We start from the raw sequence: 17,118 nt of genomic DNA on the forward strand, positions 1-17,118 counted from the left end.
AGTTCTATTGTGACATTTTCACATGTAGGCTATTCTGTATCTTCCTGAAAAGCTCATGAGGCAGGAAGTAACTAGGAAGTAACCTAAATATGAAAGTTTAGGTGCTGGCAGGGAGATGCCTCCTGCAGACTGATTCAAAATATTCCATTCCATTTATTTTCCCGCGCACGTTCTCGTTTCAAAGTATTTTCTTGAGCACTTTCTCGTTTCCAAGTATTTTCCCGTGTACTTTCTCAGTTCCAAGTATTTTCCCGTGCACTTTCTCAGTTCCAAGTATTTTCCCGTGCACTTTCTCAGTTCAAAGTACAGCTTTGGAAAAAAGAAGAGTTCACCACCATTTAATTTGAGCCATCCAATTTGACTTTAATAATTTGAACTGAGAAAGGCTCTCCATAGCAACCGGAGCAATGCTAAAAGGTACATTGACGGTCACCGCTTTCATATACGAACATGTCCGACATATCTGTCACTTTGACAAGTAAGCTCCTGCCTCAGATTTTCCACCATTTTGAGCAGTTTGAAAAAAGCTTATACCTGCCTGGATTTTTGAGCAATTCGCGTGAAACGTCCTACACACAATCTATGGACCATTATCTGAAATCCCGGTTGAAGAGAAGTTTGTACGTGAGAACATGAACATCCAACATGTTATGTAGAAATGGATAGTGACATGCCCAAGACGAGGACACACATACTTGTTACCAAAAACACTGAATGATGTTACTGTTTCCAATGGAACTGCAAGTGATTGTGTTCAGCTAGCTCAGTCATTACAACTCTTGACTTTGGACCACAAGGTTATGCGGGTTCAAATCTGGGTACTGACAACTCAGTGTATGAGTCTTCAAGAACCCTGCCCCCCACAATAAAAACTGAACCAGGCACAATAACATGGTATTCTTTTTCTCAAATTCAGTCTTCAATGTTTATATGGCTAATTAATTGTGCATATTGTTCTTATTGCTAATTGCCTTCTTTCTTGGTCCTGCCTTATCGCTGCTTGCAGCTATGTATATTTTTTCTTTCTTTCTTTCTTCTTAACCGTTATGACAATTAGAATAATTCTTAGTTACAAATACAAATGCAGATATGGTGATATAAATCATACACCATTCAAAACGGTTTTAAGGCAGACTGTTGCACCCAGTATTACACTGTATTCACCTTCGTCCGCTATTTATAAAACTATATTGCATATAGCCTGTATAATACATATATTGTCTATGGAATCATGGAAATGTGCAATTTGTGTAGCCTACTAGACTACTGATAAGAAATGTCATCACAAGAGCTTGTCTGTATCTGTCTACTCGGAAATATATAGGCCTTGGAATACTATTCTAACACACCAAACGTCTTGTTCATTCTTCATCACAATCACTCCCTGAACAATGCCTAGCATATTTTACCGTTATTGTTCTTATCAAGTTATGATTATCATTAATGATCTTCTAAAACTTTCATAGATTTTTGTCTTCTACAGGATGCTGATTCGATTGATTTCCAGCAGAGGTAGCGCTTTCCCTAACCATGCTGTCCGGAAGACGAAAGTAATTTTCGTGACGTACTGTACCATCCAAGGAATCAGGATGACAGGATCATTCACATCCCTGATCCACCCACTCAGTACTGCTGTCTGATAGACGATACTAATCATATGATATAACACCAACCAACAGTTGCATTAATTTCATCCCAAATCTAGCCTCCCGACGTGGGTTATTTTTCAGACTGCTCACGGTCTCTGAATTTCCACCTCAGATTGTGAGAACATGCAGAAGAGGAGGAAACCAGAACCGATCCAACTTAACCCGATTCCCGATGGGAATGCTATAAACGGCACCGGGGCCACGGAGTGAGTATTATTCATTTTCAATAGGCATATATACTTAATACTGCCCTGTGAATGAAGGGTATGGCTAATATTCATGCGGTAGCCAGTGCCACTATAGCCAGCTACGCTGTAAAAGAGAACAATCTGCGACTGTCTGTGTGTGACATCTTTCAAACAAGATGTCTCACTATAGTCACTATAACATGTATGTACACCTGCGCGCGTGTGTTTTTGTGTGCTCTGCTCCAGTACGTTTGTGTGTGTATGTGTGTGTGTGCGTGTGTGTGTGTGTGTGTGTGTGTGTGTGTGTGTGTGTGTGTGTGTGTGGCGCGCGCGCGGTCAGGTGTGATCGTGGCTGACTTCAATGACTTGTAGGCTACTGCAGTGCCTACATATAATAATAATAATAATTATTATTATTATTATTATTATTATTATTTCTATACCAACAATTAACCTTGGACTGGTTTCATTATATTGCTGAAATTTCCAATTTAGCTGCCTAATGCCTATAACAAACAACAAGTGACAAGTTTATTTCAGTCTGAATGTTCTGCACTCAAACTATCATGCGTGCAGCTGCAAAGAGTAGCCTACAGCTGCAAAATATAGTCAGGTTGGATTCAGCTCACTCCACCAGCCAACTGTGTGGTAACCTGCATGTACAGACTTTAGAATAATATACTGTTTTGTGTGCTGCCTTCACAATCCTCTGAATCACAGTAATGAAGATGATGAATTGTTGTGACACTGCGGTCTAGGTCTCAGTTCACACACACACACACACACACACACACACACACACACACACACACACACACACACACACACACACACACACACACACACACACACACACACACACACCTCACACACACACACACACACACACACACACACACACACACACACACACACACACACACACACACACACACACACACACACACACACACACACACACACACACACACACACACAGTTTTCTATCGTATTCCTATAGTCCTATTCCAATAACATTAGATATAAAACCTCTCAAAATCACTTTCCCTACAAAGAAAACCATAGTGCTCAATTGCTGTACTTAATAGCTTCTTCTATATAGGAAGTTCAGCAACGGAAAGCATGCTGCTATACATCTGGTAAATGATTTGCTCTCTTCCTTTGCTCTGGAGTTGTACCACGCAGCATAATGTATATGGCTGGATCCATAGGTGCCGGAGGAGGGCTCATCTGGGTCTGAATGTCCCCGCACTATTGGGGGATGCCCCAATAGTGATATTTATTTATCCCGACCGGCGCTAGACGTCGTGTATTGGCTGCATACGTGCAGTGACTGCAGTTGCTCTTAGTCTCAACCCGATCAAGGTGTCAGACGGGCTAATACACAACAATGTGAATAATGACCCCCCCTCCCCCCCACGCACTTTTTACGTCCTGACGGCGCCACTGGCTGGAGCAGAATGCATTCCTTCTGTGCTGCCGGGCAGGCTGTGGCCGGCTGAGCAGCGGAATGTTACAACAGGAACTCTCTGATTCAGTCCTCTGGAAGTTGACACAGAGCTTTCGGGAATCCCTCTTGCTTAATTTATATTATGTCGTATGACGGTGTCGGTCGCCAAAAATAGCATATATTTACAAGCTCACAACACATCATACAACAAAGTTTAAATCAAAGTTTTACTGGCAGGAATAAAAGTAGAAGTTACAAACTTTAATGTGTGTGTGTGTGTGTGTGTGTGTGTGTGTGTGTGTGTGTGTGTGTGTGTGTGTGTGTGTGTGTGTGTGTGTGTGTGTGTGTGTGTGTGTGTGTGTGTGTGTGTGTGTGTGTGTGTGTGTGTGTGTGTGTGTGTGTGTGTGTGTGTGTGTGTGTGTGTGTGTGTGTGTGTGTGTGTGTGTGTGTGTGTGTGTGGCTTAGTCTTAATTCCCCTCTTCGGCTCAGTAATACTGTCATATTATTGTGGTAGCCAGACGGACAGTCTGGCATATTGCTGACAGGATATCCAGAAACCTACAGTAACTTTCTTGAACTAGTTAGTAAACCCTATTTTCCAGTCTACAGTGCAATCGTCTGAGAGGCTACTAAAAAAGAGGTGTTTGTTTATTGTTGTTGATTGTTACACACATCAGAGATGACTCATAGTGCTGAATTGCTTTGTGCATGTCGCACGCATGCACACACGAGCGAGCGAGCACGCACGCACACAAGCACACATGCACGCATGCACACACTCGCACGCACTCGCACGCACACACAGGCACACACAGGCACATCAGTAAGCAGCTGTCTCAGCAGGCAATGCCAGGCAATATCTGAAGCAGGTTACTTGGACTGGGGGACCACTCTTCTGGGCTGTGTCCTCCTCAGGGACTCTTAACCGCTCTGAGACACGTACAAATGGACTGTGACATTCATCACAATGCTCCACTTACAATAATATTACGTATGCAGCCATCCCGGAACGGTGATGCCATTATTGTCTGGAGAAAGAGCTGATTTGTACTAACTTGACAGATCACATCGTGAATGTATTATAATCTGTATCATTAGTAGTGGGGATGAAGAGTAATGTTTCTCTTTGACAGATTTTAGTCCCAGCTCGCTGTTTGTTGGACCACACACAGCACGTAATACAGGGAGGGCTAAGGAAATCAACTAACCAATGATTAACCACTACTGTAGCGACAGTATCTGTAGCAACTAGATTCTTACCAGTACACAAAGGAATGTAGCAGTAATATTTTATTCAGAAAATGTAAACATGTAAGCCATATCAAGTCAACACTAGGAATGTAATGATGGCTGTAAGGGCACAGGCAAGAAGCTAAATGCTTATCTATGCCTGACACCAGTCCTACTACACCTGTTTGCATTTGTGTACAATGCACTTTTTAGGCCCATAATTTTCTACAAAAGCTAAGGCTACTTATGATTTTCGTTCTGGTGCTTCTTAGACGAGGCTGTGAAGATTAATATGTTGCGAGTTGAGATCGGCTGGATGTCCTTGGGCATTGATGGAACACAAATAAGGGCCTGCGTCATGCTCACTTCCTCGTGCACTTGTAAGAGTAGTGGCGGGGCAGCTATTGTATGCTCTGTGGAGAGGATGAGTGCTGCCAGGCACCTATCTGTTGCCTCCTCTACATCCAGCTCTGGTCCTCTAGAATAAACGCCTACACCACCCACACCTCCCCCCCCCAAGCTCAGCACCTCGTCTCCATGGATATGCAGGCTCGCTGTAGAAAATAACAACACTTAACCCTTTCCTTGGCGAATGCAGAAAAGAGATGCATCCTCTACAGCAGCTCTCCACTGAGTTGTGGTAAGCTTCAAAGAGATTAAAAAAGCATAATTACCACAAAAACGGAGCAATGCTATTATCATCTAATGAGCAGAACATGTTATGATGCAAATACAGAACAGCAGCACTCAAATGAGTGAAAATTGGTTTTGCCTCTCTGTAGGCCTCTCAGAAGATGAGAGATTATCTTGGATGTTTTTGATGTGAAGAATTCTTATCAGCATGCATGATTCTTCTGGGAAGTCGATTTGCAGCGAGAAGATTGCCATTAACATCTTCCCACAAATGGGATGTCACATCATGTCAGACTAGGCTTTTTAAAAGGTTATTAATCATTACTTTAGTAATGAATCATTAATGACAGAGTTGGTGTTAAAGTGTCCTTGAGCAAAACCGTGAACCCCTAATTGGTCCCGATGTGCAGGTTGGTGCCCATGGTTTCCTCTGCCATCGGTGTATGAATATGTGTGTGAATGGGTGAATGTAATGCACAATCTCTGAAAAGCGCTTTGGATAAAAGCGCTATATATGCTCCATTTACTATTTTACTTTCTACCTTTTTCAATAATTCTTTGAGGGTCTTTATGAGATCAGTCTGCTGGTCTGGAGTAGTAGAAATGTTAACAGTTAAGACGTGTTTGCTTGCGGATTGTCTCTGGGGATCTATCTGTTCAGCCAGCAGGACCTGCTCAGACCTGAGATTGGGATTGCGTTGTTAGTAATATGCTCTGGGAGCCGTGGGAGGAGACAGAAAGGCAGGAGAGCAACAGGTCACATGAGATAATTCCGAGAGCAGCTTCTAAAGGAAATGCATCACCATGACAACAGCTTTGTCATGGTGATGAAGTATAGTAGTACTTGTTCAGCAAGTTGTGCGTTTGCATAGTGTTTTATGTTATAGTATAGCTAATTAGTGTGGTGGAGAACGTATATGTATATGGTCAGTGCAAGTGACTCTAATGTCACTTGCACTGACCATATACATATACCAGTATACCAGTAAACCAGATGCTCACTCAAATTGAGTCTACTCATCCCTCAACAGTGAAGGGTTAGATTTGAGATAAATAACTGTGCTTTTTGAATTTATGTAAGATTGTAAATTCACCCAAATACCAAAAGTAACTTGAATGAATTTCTCATCCTCCCTGCATCTGTCCGCCAGAACAAACTTGGAGGCTCTGCAGAAGAAGTTGGAGGAGCTGGAGTTGGACGAGCAGCAGAGGAAACGTCTGGAAGCCTTCCTGACACAGAAGCAGAAAGTGGGCGAGCTGAAGGATGATGACTTCGAGAAGATCTGTGAGCTGGGAGCAGGCAATGGAGGAGTGGTCTTCAAGGTCTCCCACAGACCATCTGGTCTCATCATGGCCAGGAAGGTGAGATACAGAGCTCCGGAACATATCAAAGTTCCCCATCTGAGGGGCGCCCGCTGGCCTAGTGATCCAGGCACATGCCACATATAGCCAGGCTCTGGCCTGACAGCACATTGCGTGTTCGAGTCCCGTTCATGATGACCTTTGCTGCATGTCTCCCCCGTCTCTCTTTCCTGTCATTCTTCACTTGTATCTGTCCATAGAGACACACTGGGACTACACATTTCATGCCCACAAATGAGACAGTGGCCCCACTTCTGGTCCGTTAGAACGGTGTACTGCAGGCCAGTCCATAGAAGTCCAATAATAGCCTTGTGTTTTTTCTGTTGTAGTTGATCCACCTGGAGATAAAACCAGCAATTAGGAACCAGATTATCAGAGAACTGCAAGTGCTCCATGAATGTAACTCCCCCTACATTGTGGGCTTCTACGGGGCCTTCTACAGTGATGGAGAAATCAGCATCTGTATGGAACACATGGTATGAGCAATTAACTACTTGAACTGATGTAGTTGATTTTAGTAGGCTACCGCTACACTATCTGTAGATCCAAAGTAAGTACAATGATGAAATTAAATTAGCAATCATGGCATTACAATGGTTGGCAATGGAGTAGCAAAAAAACATGCAAAACAGATGGTATGTAGTGGTATTTGAAAGTTCGAAGTTGAAAGAGCCTGCTTCTTGTCCTCTCTTTGTTATAAGGATGGTGGTTCTCTGGATCAGTCATTGAAGAAAGCAGGCAAGATCCCAGAGCAGATACTTGGCAAAGTCAGCATTGCGGTAGGTAACTCTGATACCCCGCCCACCAGAAGTATACTGTATCATAGTCATACCCACAACATGAGAAATATATTTTTCAGTGTTTCTCATCTCTTTTGGACTTGTATATGGTGCATATGTTGTATGTAGTTTTAGGACCCCTGATAGCTGAGAAAGAATGCAAGGTGTTCTTATAAAATGCATCTCACTATATCCTATGTGGGCACTGATATGTAATATTGATCTTTCTAGGTCATTAAAGGGTTGGCATATCTGAGAGAGAAACATAAGATTATGCACAGAGGTTAGTAGTGATTTCAAGTACTGAAAGATACAGTATGACTACATAATGCAGTGGTGCCCTCTGGTAGTACAGGACTATTGGTACTGCTGGTTTTATGCTGGTTTCTGGTTGTTAATTCCATATGGGCAGTTGACTTCCTGGTAAGATAGACAACCAACAGTATTAATAGGGGTGCCTGAGGACCCGTGTTTTGGGAACTACTGGAATAATTAATTGGGCTTTTTGTCTCTAAAGGCCCTTTATAAAACTGGTCAGCCTTTAGAAAGGCAACATTTAGACCGCCTTCACACCAGGATCTTTTACTGTGATTAAAACTAATCCTGCTGCGTATTGTCGGAAAGTTCGCTTCGTTTGGCAGGTGTGACTGTGAAGGCTCATTCGAATTCTGGAGCGCATCAAACAAGCGCATTCTAGTTCGCCAAACAACAGGGGTTTCGCTTCCCTTCCAAATTCCAAGCGCACCTGACTTCGATTCATGGCAGATGTGAATGCAATCCGCATTAAATAAAGGAAATGAAGCAAACTACTATGTGGGCTGGGCGTAAACATGGATAGAGCGCTGCCACTGTGTGTGGGGAGTGAGGACTTTCTTAATCTCGTTTAAATATAAATACTTAAAAATTAAACAAACATGTTTATCTCAGCATGATCTATGTAACTGTAGCTAACATGTCATATGCATAATCATTTAATATGATGATCAGATCATCAATGGGAGTACATATTGTAAACGGCTGATTCATTTTTGCGCTGCCGTCTCCGCTGTGACTCCGACATGTGCCCAAAAGAACAGTGCGCACACACACATGCACGTACGCACGCAGTAACGTGCGTAAAGTATAAGTTTAACACCATAGATTTCACTGCGTTGTTTATACATTTAACGCATTGAGAAAGGAAAACACAGCAAATTAAAAATGCAAACATGATGCAAATGCAAATAAAGATAAACGTTGCTTTGAAGTTACTCTGTGAATTAAGAATTTCAGGCTTTAATTATACCTCAGTAACTACAACTTGATTCATATTCACCTTAATTCCCCTTTTACATGTATTTGAAATATACATTTTCTCTACTCAAATATGAATGAGATTAAGATATGGCTGACTCACATCGCATTCATGTTAGAATCTTGTTTCTATGGTGAAGGCTGTTGCACGCTGTGATCTCCAAAATACCATAATGTATGTTCTTTTCAGATGTCAAACCCTCAAACATCCTAGTAAGCTCCCGTGGTGAGATCAAGCTGTGTGACTTTGGGGTGAGCGGACAGCTAATAGACTCCATGGCCAACTCCTTTGTGGGCACTCGGTCTTATATGTCTGTGAGTTTACACACACACACACACACACACACACACACACACAGTGCACCTTCTCCTTCTGCACTCAAACGCGACACCGTTGTCTGGTTTTGGTTTGTGTAGCAGCATGTAATGTACTGCTTCTGATGTAGGTGTTGTTGAGGAGATGAATTGCTGCCCACTTGCTCATCTATTGTTTATATTGGTCCATAAATCACAGCTTCTGCGCACAACATGACATGTGCTGAATGCTCTCTGACTGTTATTACCGTATTAAGACTAATGTCTCATGTGATGTCTCAAGGGGGCATGCTGTGCACCCTTTGCTTGCCCAGCCAAAATCACATTTCTGGCACCGCTAATGCCTCACATCACTGAGCACATTACCCAAAATACTGTTATAACGCCAAAGCAGGCGGATATTGGAGCACTAAGACCAGTCATAGAATGACTTTTGCATCTTCAACTGAATTTATTTCACCAAGTGCATATTTGCTAGTGCATGTCCTTTCTCTGCCACTTTTCATTACATTTATCAAGATGCAGAAATGTTCATCCACGTCTCTTGAAAAAAACTTTACTCCAACAAGGCTACAGGTTGAAATGGCCATTTAAAATAAGCTTGCTTCCTGTGTTACACAGCCAGAGCGCCTACAGGGTACACATTACTCTGTACAGTCAGACATATGGAGCATGGGTCTATCCCTGGTGGAGATGGCCATTGGGCGGTTCCCCATCCCACCGCCTGATGCCAAGGAGCTGGAACAGATATTTGGCTTCCCAGTGGAGGGGGAAGCAGCCTCCAGTGAATCCTCTCCAAAGCCACATCCCCCCGGGCGACCGGGCAGCTGTAAGTCTGCAAGCTCCAAATACAGTACATCTTGTTTATTGCTGTACATAGAAATTGCAAGCTCTATGAATTTCTGAAGAGACTCGTCCATTAGCATCAATCATCTTTGGTGAATCACTTTAACAAAAAGCAAATATTGAGATTGATGTCTGTAGTGTGATGTTCTCCACCAGCGTATGGACCAGACAGCAGACCTCCTATGGCTATTTTTGAGCTGCTCGACTACATAGTCAATGAGGTGTGTAGATGTTCCTGCTGAATTTGCACATTAAGTCAGGATCGTGAGCTGAACTGAATTGATTTAGCCATAGCCATTTTTTTTTGCTTGTCAGCATGACGTCATCATGCTCTAGTTCTTGCTGATTGGAGCCCCTCTTTTTCAGCCCCCACCCAAGCTGCCAGGGATATTTGGCTCAGAGTTCCAAGACTTTGTGAATAAATGGTATGAATGATAAAGATATCTAGGCAGCACTCAATTGTAATGTTAAATCAAATACTCCAATTTACATGCCATCTAGTGGCGTCAACAAAGACTGCACTTTGCAGTACATTAATTGAATCTCTTTTACAGTTTGATAAAGAATCCAGCAGAACGGGCAGACTTGAAACATCTGACGGTGGGTAAAGCCTAAGTTGGTCAATCAAATCATTTAATGTTCTACATGCATAAAATGACTTTTTTGTTTTAGGTCCACCCCTTCATCAAGCAATCCGAAGCAGAGGAAGTTGATTTTGCTAACTGGTTGTGTATTACCATTGGACTCAACCAACCAGTAACCCCAACCCACAGTGGAGGCATGTGAACTGTTTGTGCTCCATGTATAAACTGACCATTCAGTGGTTCTGCCAGTCAACTGCCTCCCAAAAATCATGTTCCTCCTAAAGACTGGATCCATTATGGGATAACAAATCCCAAGTACTCAACTGGATATTCCCTCGTCTCCCTCTTGACAGAAACGCAATGTCCAATAAAGATCGTCCGGTGGCACATCTACTTCTAGTATCCAATCCACCATCCGCTTCAAATAATTTTAATCAACCACTCCGTGTCCTACCAGATACATACACGTTCCACAACTGCATAATTAGGAAATGTGAAAATCTAAAATGCAAGCTCACAAGTTGAACTTTTAGATCTGCCATTTCCACTACTTCGCTTCACTCTTGTACGATACGGTGTCAAAAACAAGTTGAAATTTCAAAATGCAAGGTTCTGCCAATAGTTACATGCTGCACCAATAAGATTGGTCATCAAGATGTATTATTAACAGTCCCAGACTAGCTGTACAATCACTTGGATTCAGTATGTTAGCTACTTGCCAAGTTAATTCAATTTAGTATTGAACAATCGTATAGGCTGCACCACAGGTCTGTCTGAAAGCCATTTTCTAAATAGTGATCCTGTATTGCAACTGCCGTTGGCCTTTTGTTAAACACCATGCTGCTTTAGAGTAACCCAGGCCATGTCTTTGCTCGCTTTTGTGAAAATGTTATGAATTAAACTTTTGACAACTGAACTACCTGTATTTGAAACATGTTTTTATTTTTAAGTCAGTATTGAACCCAACAGTCTTTATGATCCAATTTATGCTTTGAAAGATGCAGCAGCTGACTTCTTGACTGGTTTCTTCTTGGGCTTCAGCATCTTGGCCTTGACCTGTGAAGATAGTTATTCTTAGAATATATAGTATTATGATACACTACACAAGATAGCTTAAAGTTAAAGCTGTTAACTTTCTGAAGTATGTGCTCAGAATCAATGTTCGTCAGCCATCTGTGCCAGCCTATGACAGCAGGCAATCTGTCACTGGTCACAGTGTAAGACGCAAATTACACCATCACAGCACGGGTTGTATAGTTCCAATATTGCTGCGTGGGTACTTCCTTAATTACAGCCAACTGGAAACCACTGCTCCTTGTTGAGGAGGTACATGCAGGTAGTTCAGGCAAATTAAATCCATGGCACACTAGTCAGTTGAACCTGCCAGCTTCATTGGGGTCCACCCCTTCTAAAGTTGGCCTTATCTACAGGAAAGGAACTTAGAATATGTAAGTCTAGTCTGGTTTATCTACTGGCTGTTGACTTACACTAGGGTCGTGCTGGAGAATGCCACGGCGCCTGGCTGTCTTGGCATAGGGGTTCAGTTTCCACATGATCTTGGCATTCTTCAGAGGGTTCTTCTTCAGAATTCTGCGGACGATCTTCTTACTGCAATGCACATAGAACAGATCAGAATTTGAGAAAAATGAATTATAAACACTAATTTCACTGGAAAAAGATGGGACATTAATAAACACGGTATTGGTATATCTCTGCATATCTCAATAGCTCAGTACTTCCATTAAAATCAGGATTCAGAAACACGGACCAACGTGATTGAGGAAGATCATCATTGCTCATAATGAAATTTGTATTTCCTCTGCTTAATAGGTATAACCATAGTTTTATAAACACTAATTTCACTGGAAAAAGATGAGACATTAATAAACACTGTCACATGGACACAATATGCACAAACAGCATTTATATCATCACTACTGCTCACAAGCTTTCACACCTAAATGGCTCAGGAATCTTACTGCTATACATGTACCAGTAAAATAAATTGACTGCATGGCTCAGGACTTCCCAATAATCAGGATTCAGAAACATGGACCGAAGTGGAAACTCATTGCTTTAAATTGCAACCTTAATCTGTGGACGCTTACTTTGGTGCACGAAGTGCTTTCTGGATCTCCTCACTCTTCAGAATCCTGCTCAGGTCAGTGTTGGTCATCTTATGCATGGGGAGACTGAAAAAAGGTTTTGACAACTTTTATATCTTTCAGCAAAAAACAGGTGTCACAGTACTGAAAGCCCCTAAAACATGCACTGCATTTCCTCTGCATAGATAAATAGCTCAGTTATCAAGTGCTATAACTTTCTGCAATACATTACAATGTACAACTTCCCCCACTCCAACACTCACTTGTAGTCCACCTTCAGGGAGGAAGCTTTGCGCCCAGTTCCATACAGCTCATCTAGCTTACGGAAAGCACTTTCTGTCCAGATGCAGAAGCGGCCCACATGTCCACCAGGTGCGAGCCTCAGGAGGTTCAGTTTGTTCACATTCTGAAGGTTGATCCCTAAGAACATAAATGTGGCTATATTTATGAGGTCTAACACAAAACAAGTCATTTAGTCTAAGTACTTTTAGGTATTAAGCACAGGCATAAGCTTTCACATCTAAATTGCTCAGAACTTCAGGGATATTTCTGAAAGCTTTGGTGACACCGGAATCTTGGTTTTAGATGATGCATAGTATGTTTTTATACTGGCTCTGTTAACTTTCTCAAGTATGTGCTCAGAATCAATGTTCGTCAGCCATCTGTGCCAGCCTATGACAGCAGGCAATCTGTCACTGGTCACAGTGTAAGACGCAAATTACACCATCACAGCACAGGTTGTATAGATCTAATATTGCTGCGTGGGTACTTCCTTAATTACAGCCAACTGGAAACCACTGCTCCTTGTTGAGGTACATGCAGGTAGTTCAGGCCAATTAAGTCCATGGCACACTAGTCAGCTGAAACTGCCAGCTTCATTGGGGTCCACCCCTTCAAGTAATTTAGTCTAAGTACTTTTAGGTATTAAGGACAGGCACAAGCTTTCACATCTAAATAGCTCAGAACTTCATGGTAATCAGGATTCAGAAACACGGACCTGAAGTGGAAACGTATCATTGCTCATTAATGGTGCTAATGATTACTGAAATAGACAAACTTTACTTAAAACACACCAGGGATATTTCTGAACGCTTTGGTGACACCGGCATCTTGGTTATAGATGATGCATGGTCCTCTGCGCTGGACTCTCCTGCGATTCCTCATTTTACCCTTACCGGCACGCATGCGCTGGGAGGCATACACCTTGTGGGGAGAAAAATGAATTATAAACACCAATTTCACTGGAAAAAGATGACATTAATAAACACGGTATTGGTATATCTATCTATGCATATCTCAATAGCTCAGTACTTCCATTAAAATCAGGATTCAGAAACACGGACCAACGTGATTGTGGAAGATCATCATTGCTCATAATGAAATTTTTATTTCCTCTGCTTAATAGAGTATGACCATAGTCTTATAAACACTAATTTCACTGGAAAAAGATGGGACATTAATAAACACTGTCACATGGACACAGTCTGCACAAACAGCATTGATTTATATCACCACTACTGCTCACAAGCATTCACACCTAAATGGCGCAGGAATCTTACTGCAATACATAAATTGGCTGCATGGCTCAGGACCAGAGTTCTCAAACTCTGCACAAACCTGACCAGGCCCGACCCAATGTTTTAGGGTCGGGCATAAAATCTATGCCAATAAGTCGGGCTTCAGGCCTGATCAGTTAAGGCCGGGCCTTAATTTTCAGGCCCGATGAGAACTCTACTCGGGACTTCCTAATAATCAGGAGGATTCAGAAACATGGACCACAAGTGGAAACCAATTAATCAAATTTGAACAGCTCCAACTTTGACTTACCCTCTTGATGTCGTTCCAGGCCTTCAGCTTTTTAAGCAGAAGCACTGCATCCTTGGTCTTCTTGTACGATTCAACTTTGTCATCAACCACCAGTGGGACCTCAGGGATCTCTTCAATACGGTGTCCTGATGACAGACAAGCTCATATGAATAACAGTTTTATTTAACTAAAGTGTAAAAATGTGTCCATGTGAAAACTAAAAGGGCAAGAGTTTTGAAATTTCATTAGAGCTTGCTCAGAATTTAATATCATCAACACCCTTTCACAGCTTTGAGACAGCAGGCAACTGTCACTGATCAGGGTCAGACGCAAATTACACCATCATTGCAAGTTCAGTGTTTGCACGCTACAGGATATTTTCCAACACGGTAATCCAACAATGAAGATTATACCAATACTGAGTTAAGATTTACCCTTTGCCATCACCAGGGCAGGCAGGGCAGAGGCTGCCAGAGCAGAGCAGATGGCATAGCGCTTCTGGGTTGTGTTGATCCTGCGGTGCCAACGACGCCAGGTCTTAGTGGGGGCAAACATGCGGCCTCCACGACACATCTTAATGTGAGGTTAAGGAAGCATATGACACAAAGCCATCACTCTGTAAAACCTTTATCAAGTATGTGCTCAGAATCAGTGTTCGTCAGCCATCTATGCCAGCCTATGACAGCAGGCAATCTGTCACTGGTCACAGCGTAAGACGCAAATTACACCATCATAGCACAGGTTACTTGCATGTTAGCGTTTGCACTGATTTTATTCTCTCGACAATAGTTTCCCAATAACCATGTTTAAGGATACATTTCCAAAGGCTCCCTGGCCAGAACGGTGGGTTCCACCACCCCTCACACGAGGAATACGGGCCACAGCTCTTCCTGTACCCCAGGACTCAGCACTGGTCTGGTGACCTGGAAAATACAATTTCGAAATTTCATTCGATTTAAAAGAAATTGCACATTGTATTTAAGCTCATATTAATAACTTAAGTGTAAAAATGTGTCCATGTGAAAACTAAAAAGGCGTTTTGCAATTTCAGTAGAGCTTGCTCAGAATTTAATATCATCAACACCCTTTCACAGCTTTGAGACAGCAGGCAACTGTCACTGATCAGGGTCAGACGCAAATTACACCATCATTGCAAGTTTGCACGCTACAGGATATTTTCCAACACGGTAATCCAACAATGAATTGTATTGAATTTATATATATAGTATTACAAGGAAACAAAATTGACTCATTTGCTCACCTGCCAGCTCACTGACGGCATAGGGCTGACGGTTATTTTTGCGCATGTTAGTGTGCACAAAATTCACAATGTCAGGGCGAATTGGAGCTTTGAACACCGCTGGCATGAGAACATTCTTGCCTGAAGTTTCTCCTTTCTCGGAATAAACCGAGATCATCGGTCTGGCACAAGCCTAAGGAGAGAACAGATCACAGTACTGAAAGCCCAACTAAAAGTCAGACTGGCTAAACATGCATTGTGCATTTCCTCTGCATATCTCAATAGCTCAGTACTTCCATTAAAATCAGGATTCAGAAACACGGACCAACGTGATTGTGGAAGATCATCATTGCTCATAATGAAATGTGTATTTCCTCTGCTTAATATGTATAACCATAGTCTAGAAAACTTCAAGTGGCGAGTTATTTTATGCCACCGACGACTCGACATCGTGTATTGGCTTAGCCTTCCGATGAATGTAAACTTGACAGCTAAGAAATGCCAACATTTACCACGAAGATATCGTGTCAAATTGTTGGCTTACATGATTCGCAATGGCTTACATACTCAAGTGTGCTACATATCGTATACATAGCGAACATGGAAATCGTAAGAGACTTGTAACAATTGCATAGTGCGTACTGCTAACTAGCATGCTAACAATGTATCATTATAACCACACGTGTAACGTTGGCTCATTTTTTCCAAAATGGCTCCTCTAGTTAGCATTGCTCACCGCATCTCAAGACGCTGTGAAACTAAATTATGAAGTATTGTTTTACGCAAAAACCCCACAAGAGTTGCTCGGTTTGACACAAAAAACAACCACAGACGGCATATGATATTTGAACGCCACATTTATATACATTCTCACCATTTTGGGTAGTTATTTTACGGCTCGCCGGGAACTACGCTCCTCACGCTATGGCGGCCACAGTAAAAAGGAAGTAAATGCTGCAACCTCAGTGCTATATGCATCCGCTGCGGCGAAGCACCACTTCCGACCAACAGATTAAAGACAATTTTGTGTTTCAATACAATAATAGATAAATACACGTATGGTTTAAACATGATCGAAAAAAATTATAAGAGAAAAGTCCGAGCTCTAAAAACGTCTGCGCTTAATCCTCTGTGGCACTAGTTTATCCCGTTGGCGGAGCGTGATGAAAAATAAATACCCCGAACTACTTTCGGTGCAGAGCAGAGCAATGTTTTCCTATAATAATAATAATAATAATAATAATAATAATAATAATAATAATAATAATAATAATAATAATAATAATAATAATACATTTTATTTATAAGGCGCCTATCAGGGCACATAAGGTTAAAACAGTTAATACAAAAATTCAAATTCAAACGAAAGCATAATAATAAATATAAGTATAAGTATTAGTACAAACTTACAATGGAAACAAGCCCTCATGGCTTTTTGTATCATTCTTTTCACTTTTTGCATCATTGTATAATCATACAATGACAATGTACTATTTGTACTATTTATAAGAAAGTATCATGTGAAGTAGTCCTCCTGTACATCAGATGGCAGAATGTCACATAGCAATGGTTGCAACGCGCATGCGCGCATGAGAAGAAGGCAGACGTGAGTGACGTCATGTACTGACTGAGCGCGCG

General features: G+C 41.9%; 2 protein-coding genes across 3 annotated transcripts; one reads left to right on the plus strand and one right to left on the minus strand.

The window, feature by feature from the left end:
* Positions 1 to 1,629: 1,629 nt before the first annotated feature.
* map2k1 (mitogen-activated protein kinase kinase 1) lies at positions 1,630 to 11,242 on the plus strand. Of its 2 annotated transcripts, XM_083763777.1 has the most exons (11): positions 1,630 to 1,855; positions 6,302 to 6,512; positions 6,842 to 6,988; positions 7,214 to 7,291; positions 7,523 to 7,574; positions 8,775 to 8,899; positions 9,521 to 9,728; positions 9,902 to 9,966; positions 10,112 to 10,170; positions 10,300 to 10,345; positions 10,418 to 11,234. In XM_083763777.1, exons 1-11 carry the CDS (start codon positions 1,773 to 1,775, stop codon positions 10,529 to 10,531), a joined length of 1,188 nt encoding a protein of 395 aa, XP_083619903.1. In that variant the 5' UTR covers positions 1,630 to 1,772; the 3' UTR covers positions 10,532 to 11,234. The 2 variants fall into 2 exon arrangements, with proteins under 2 accessions (XP_083619903.1, XP_083619904.1); XM_083763778.1 differs by lacking the exon at positions 6,842 to 6,988 and having other exon boundaries at positions 10,418 to 11,242.
* Positions 11,243 to 11,246: 4 nt separating this feature from the next.
* rpl4 (ribosomal protein L4) lies at positions 11,247 to 16,433 on the minus strand. The gene is made up of 10 exons (XM_083763779.1): positions 16,355 to 16,433; positions 15,502 to 15,673; positions 15,057 to 15,163; positions 14,675 to 14,813; positions 14,262 to 14,386; positions 13,508 to 13,637; positions 12,698 to 12,854; positions 12,438 to 12,521; positions 11,817 to 11,937; positions 11,247 to 11,385 (listed from the first exon to the last, which is right to left on the minus strand). The coding sequence occupies exons 1-10, from the start codon at positions 16,355 to 16,357 to the stop codon at positions 11,314 to 11,316; spliced, it is 1,110 nt and encodes a 369-aa protein (XP_083619905.1). The 5' UTR covers positions 16,358 to 16,433; the 3' UTR covers positions 11,247 to 11,313.
* Between the last annotated feature and the right edge of the window lie 685 nt (positions 16,434 to 17,118).

The sequence above is a fragment of the Protomyctophum parallelum genome, assembly GCF_964188405.1.
Source record: "Protomyctophum parallelum genome assembly, chromosome: 4".
NCBI classification, from domain to species: Eukaryota; Metazoa; Chordata; class Actinopteri; order Myctophiformes; family Myctophidae; genus Protomyctophum; species Protomyctophum parallelum.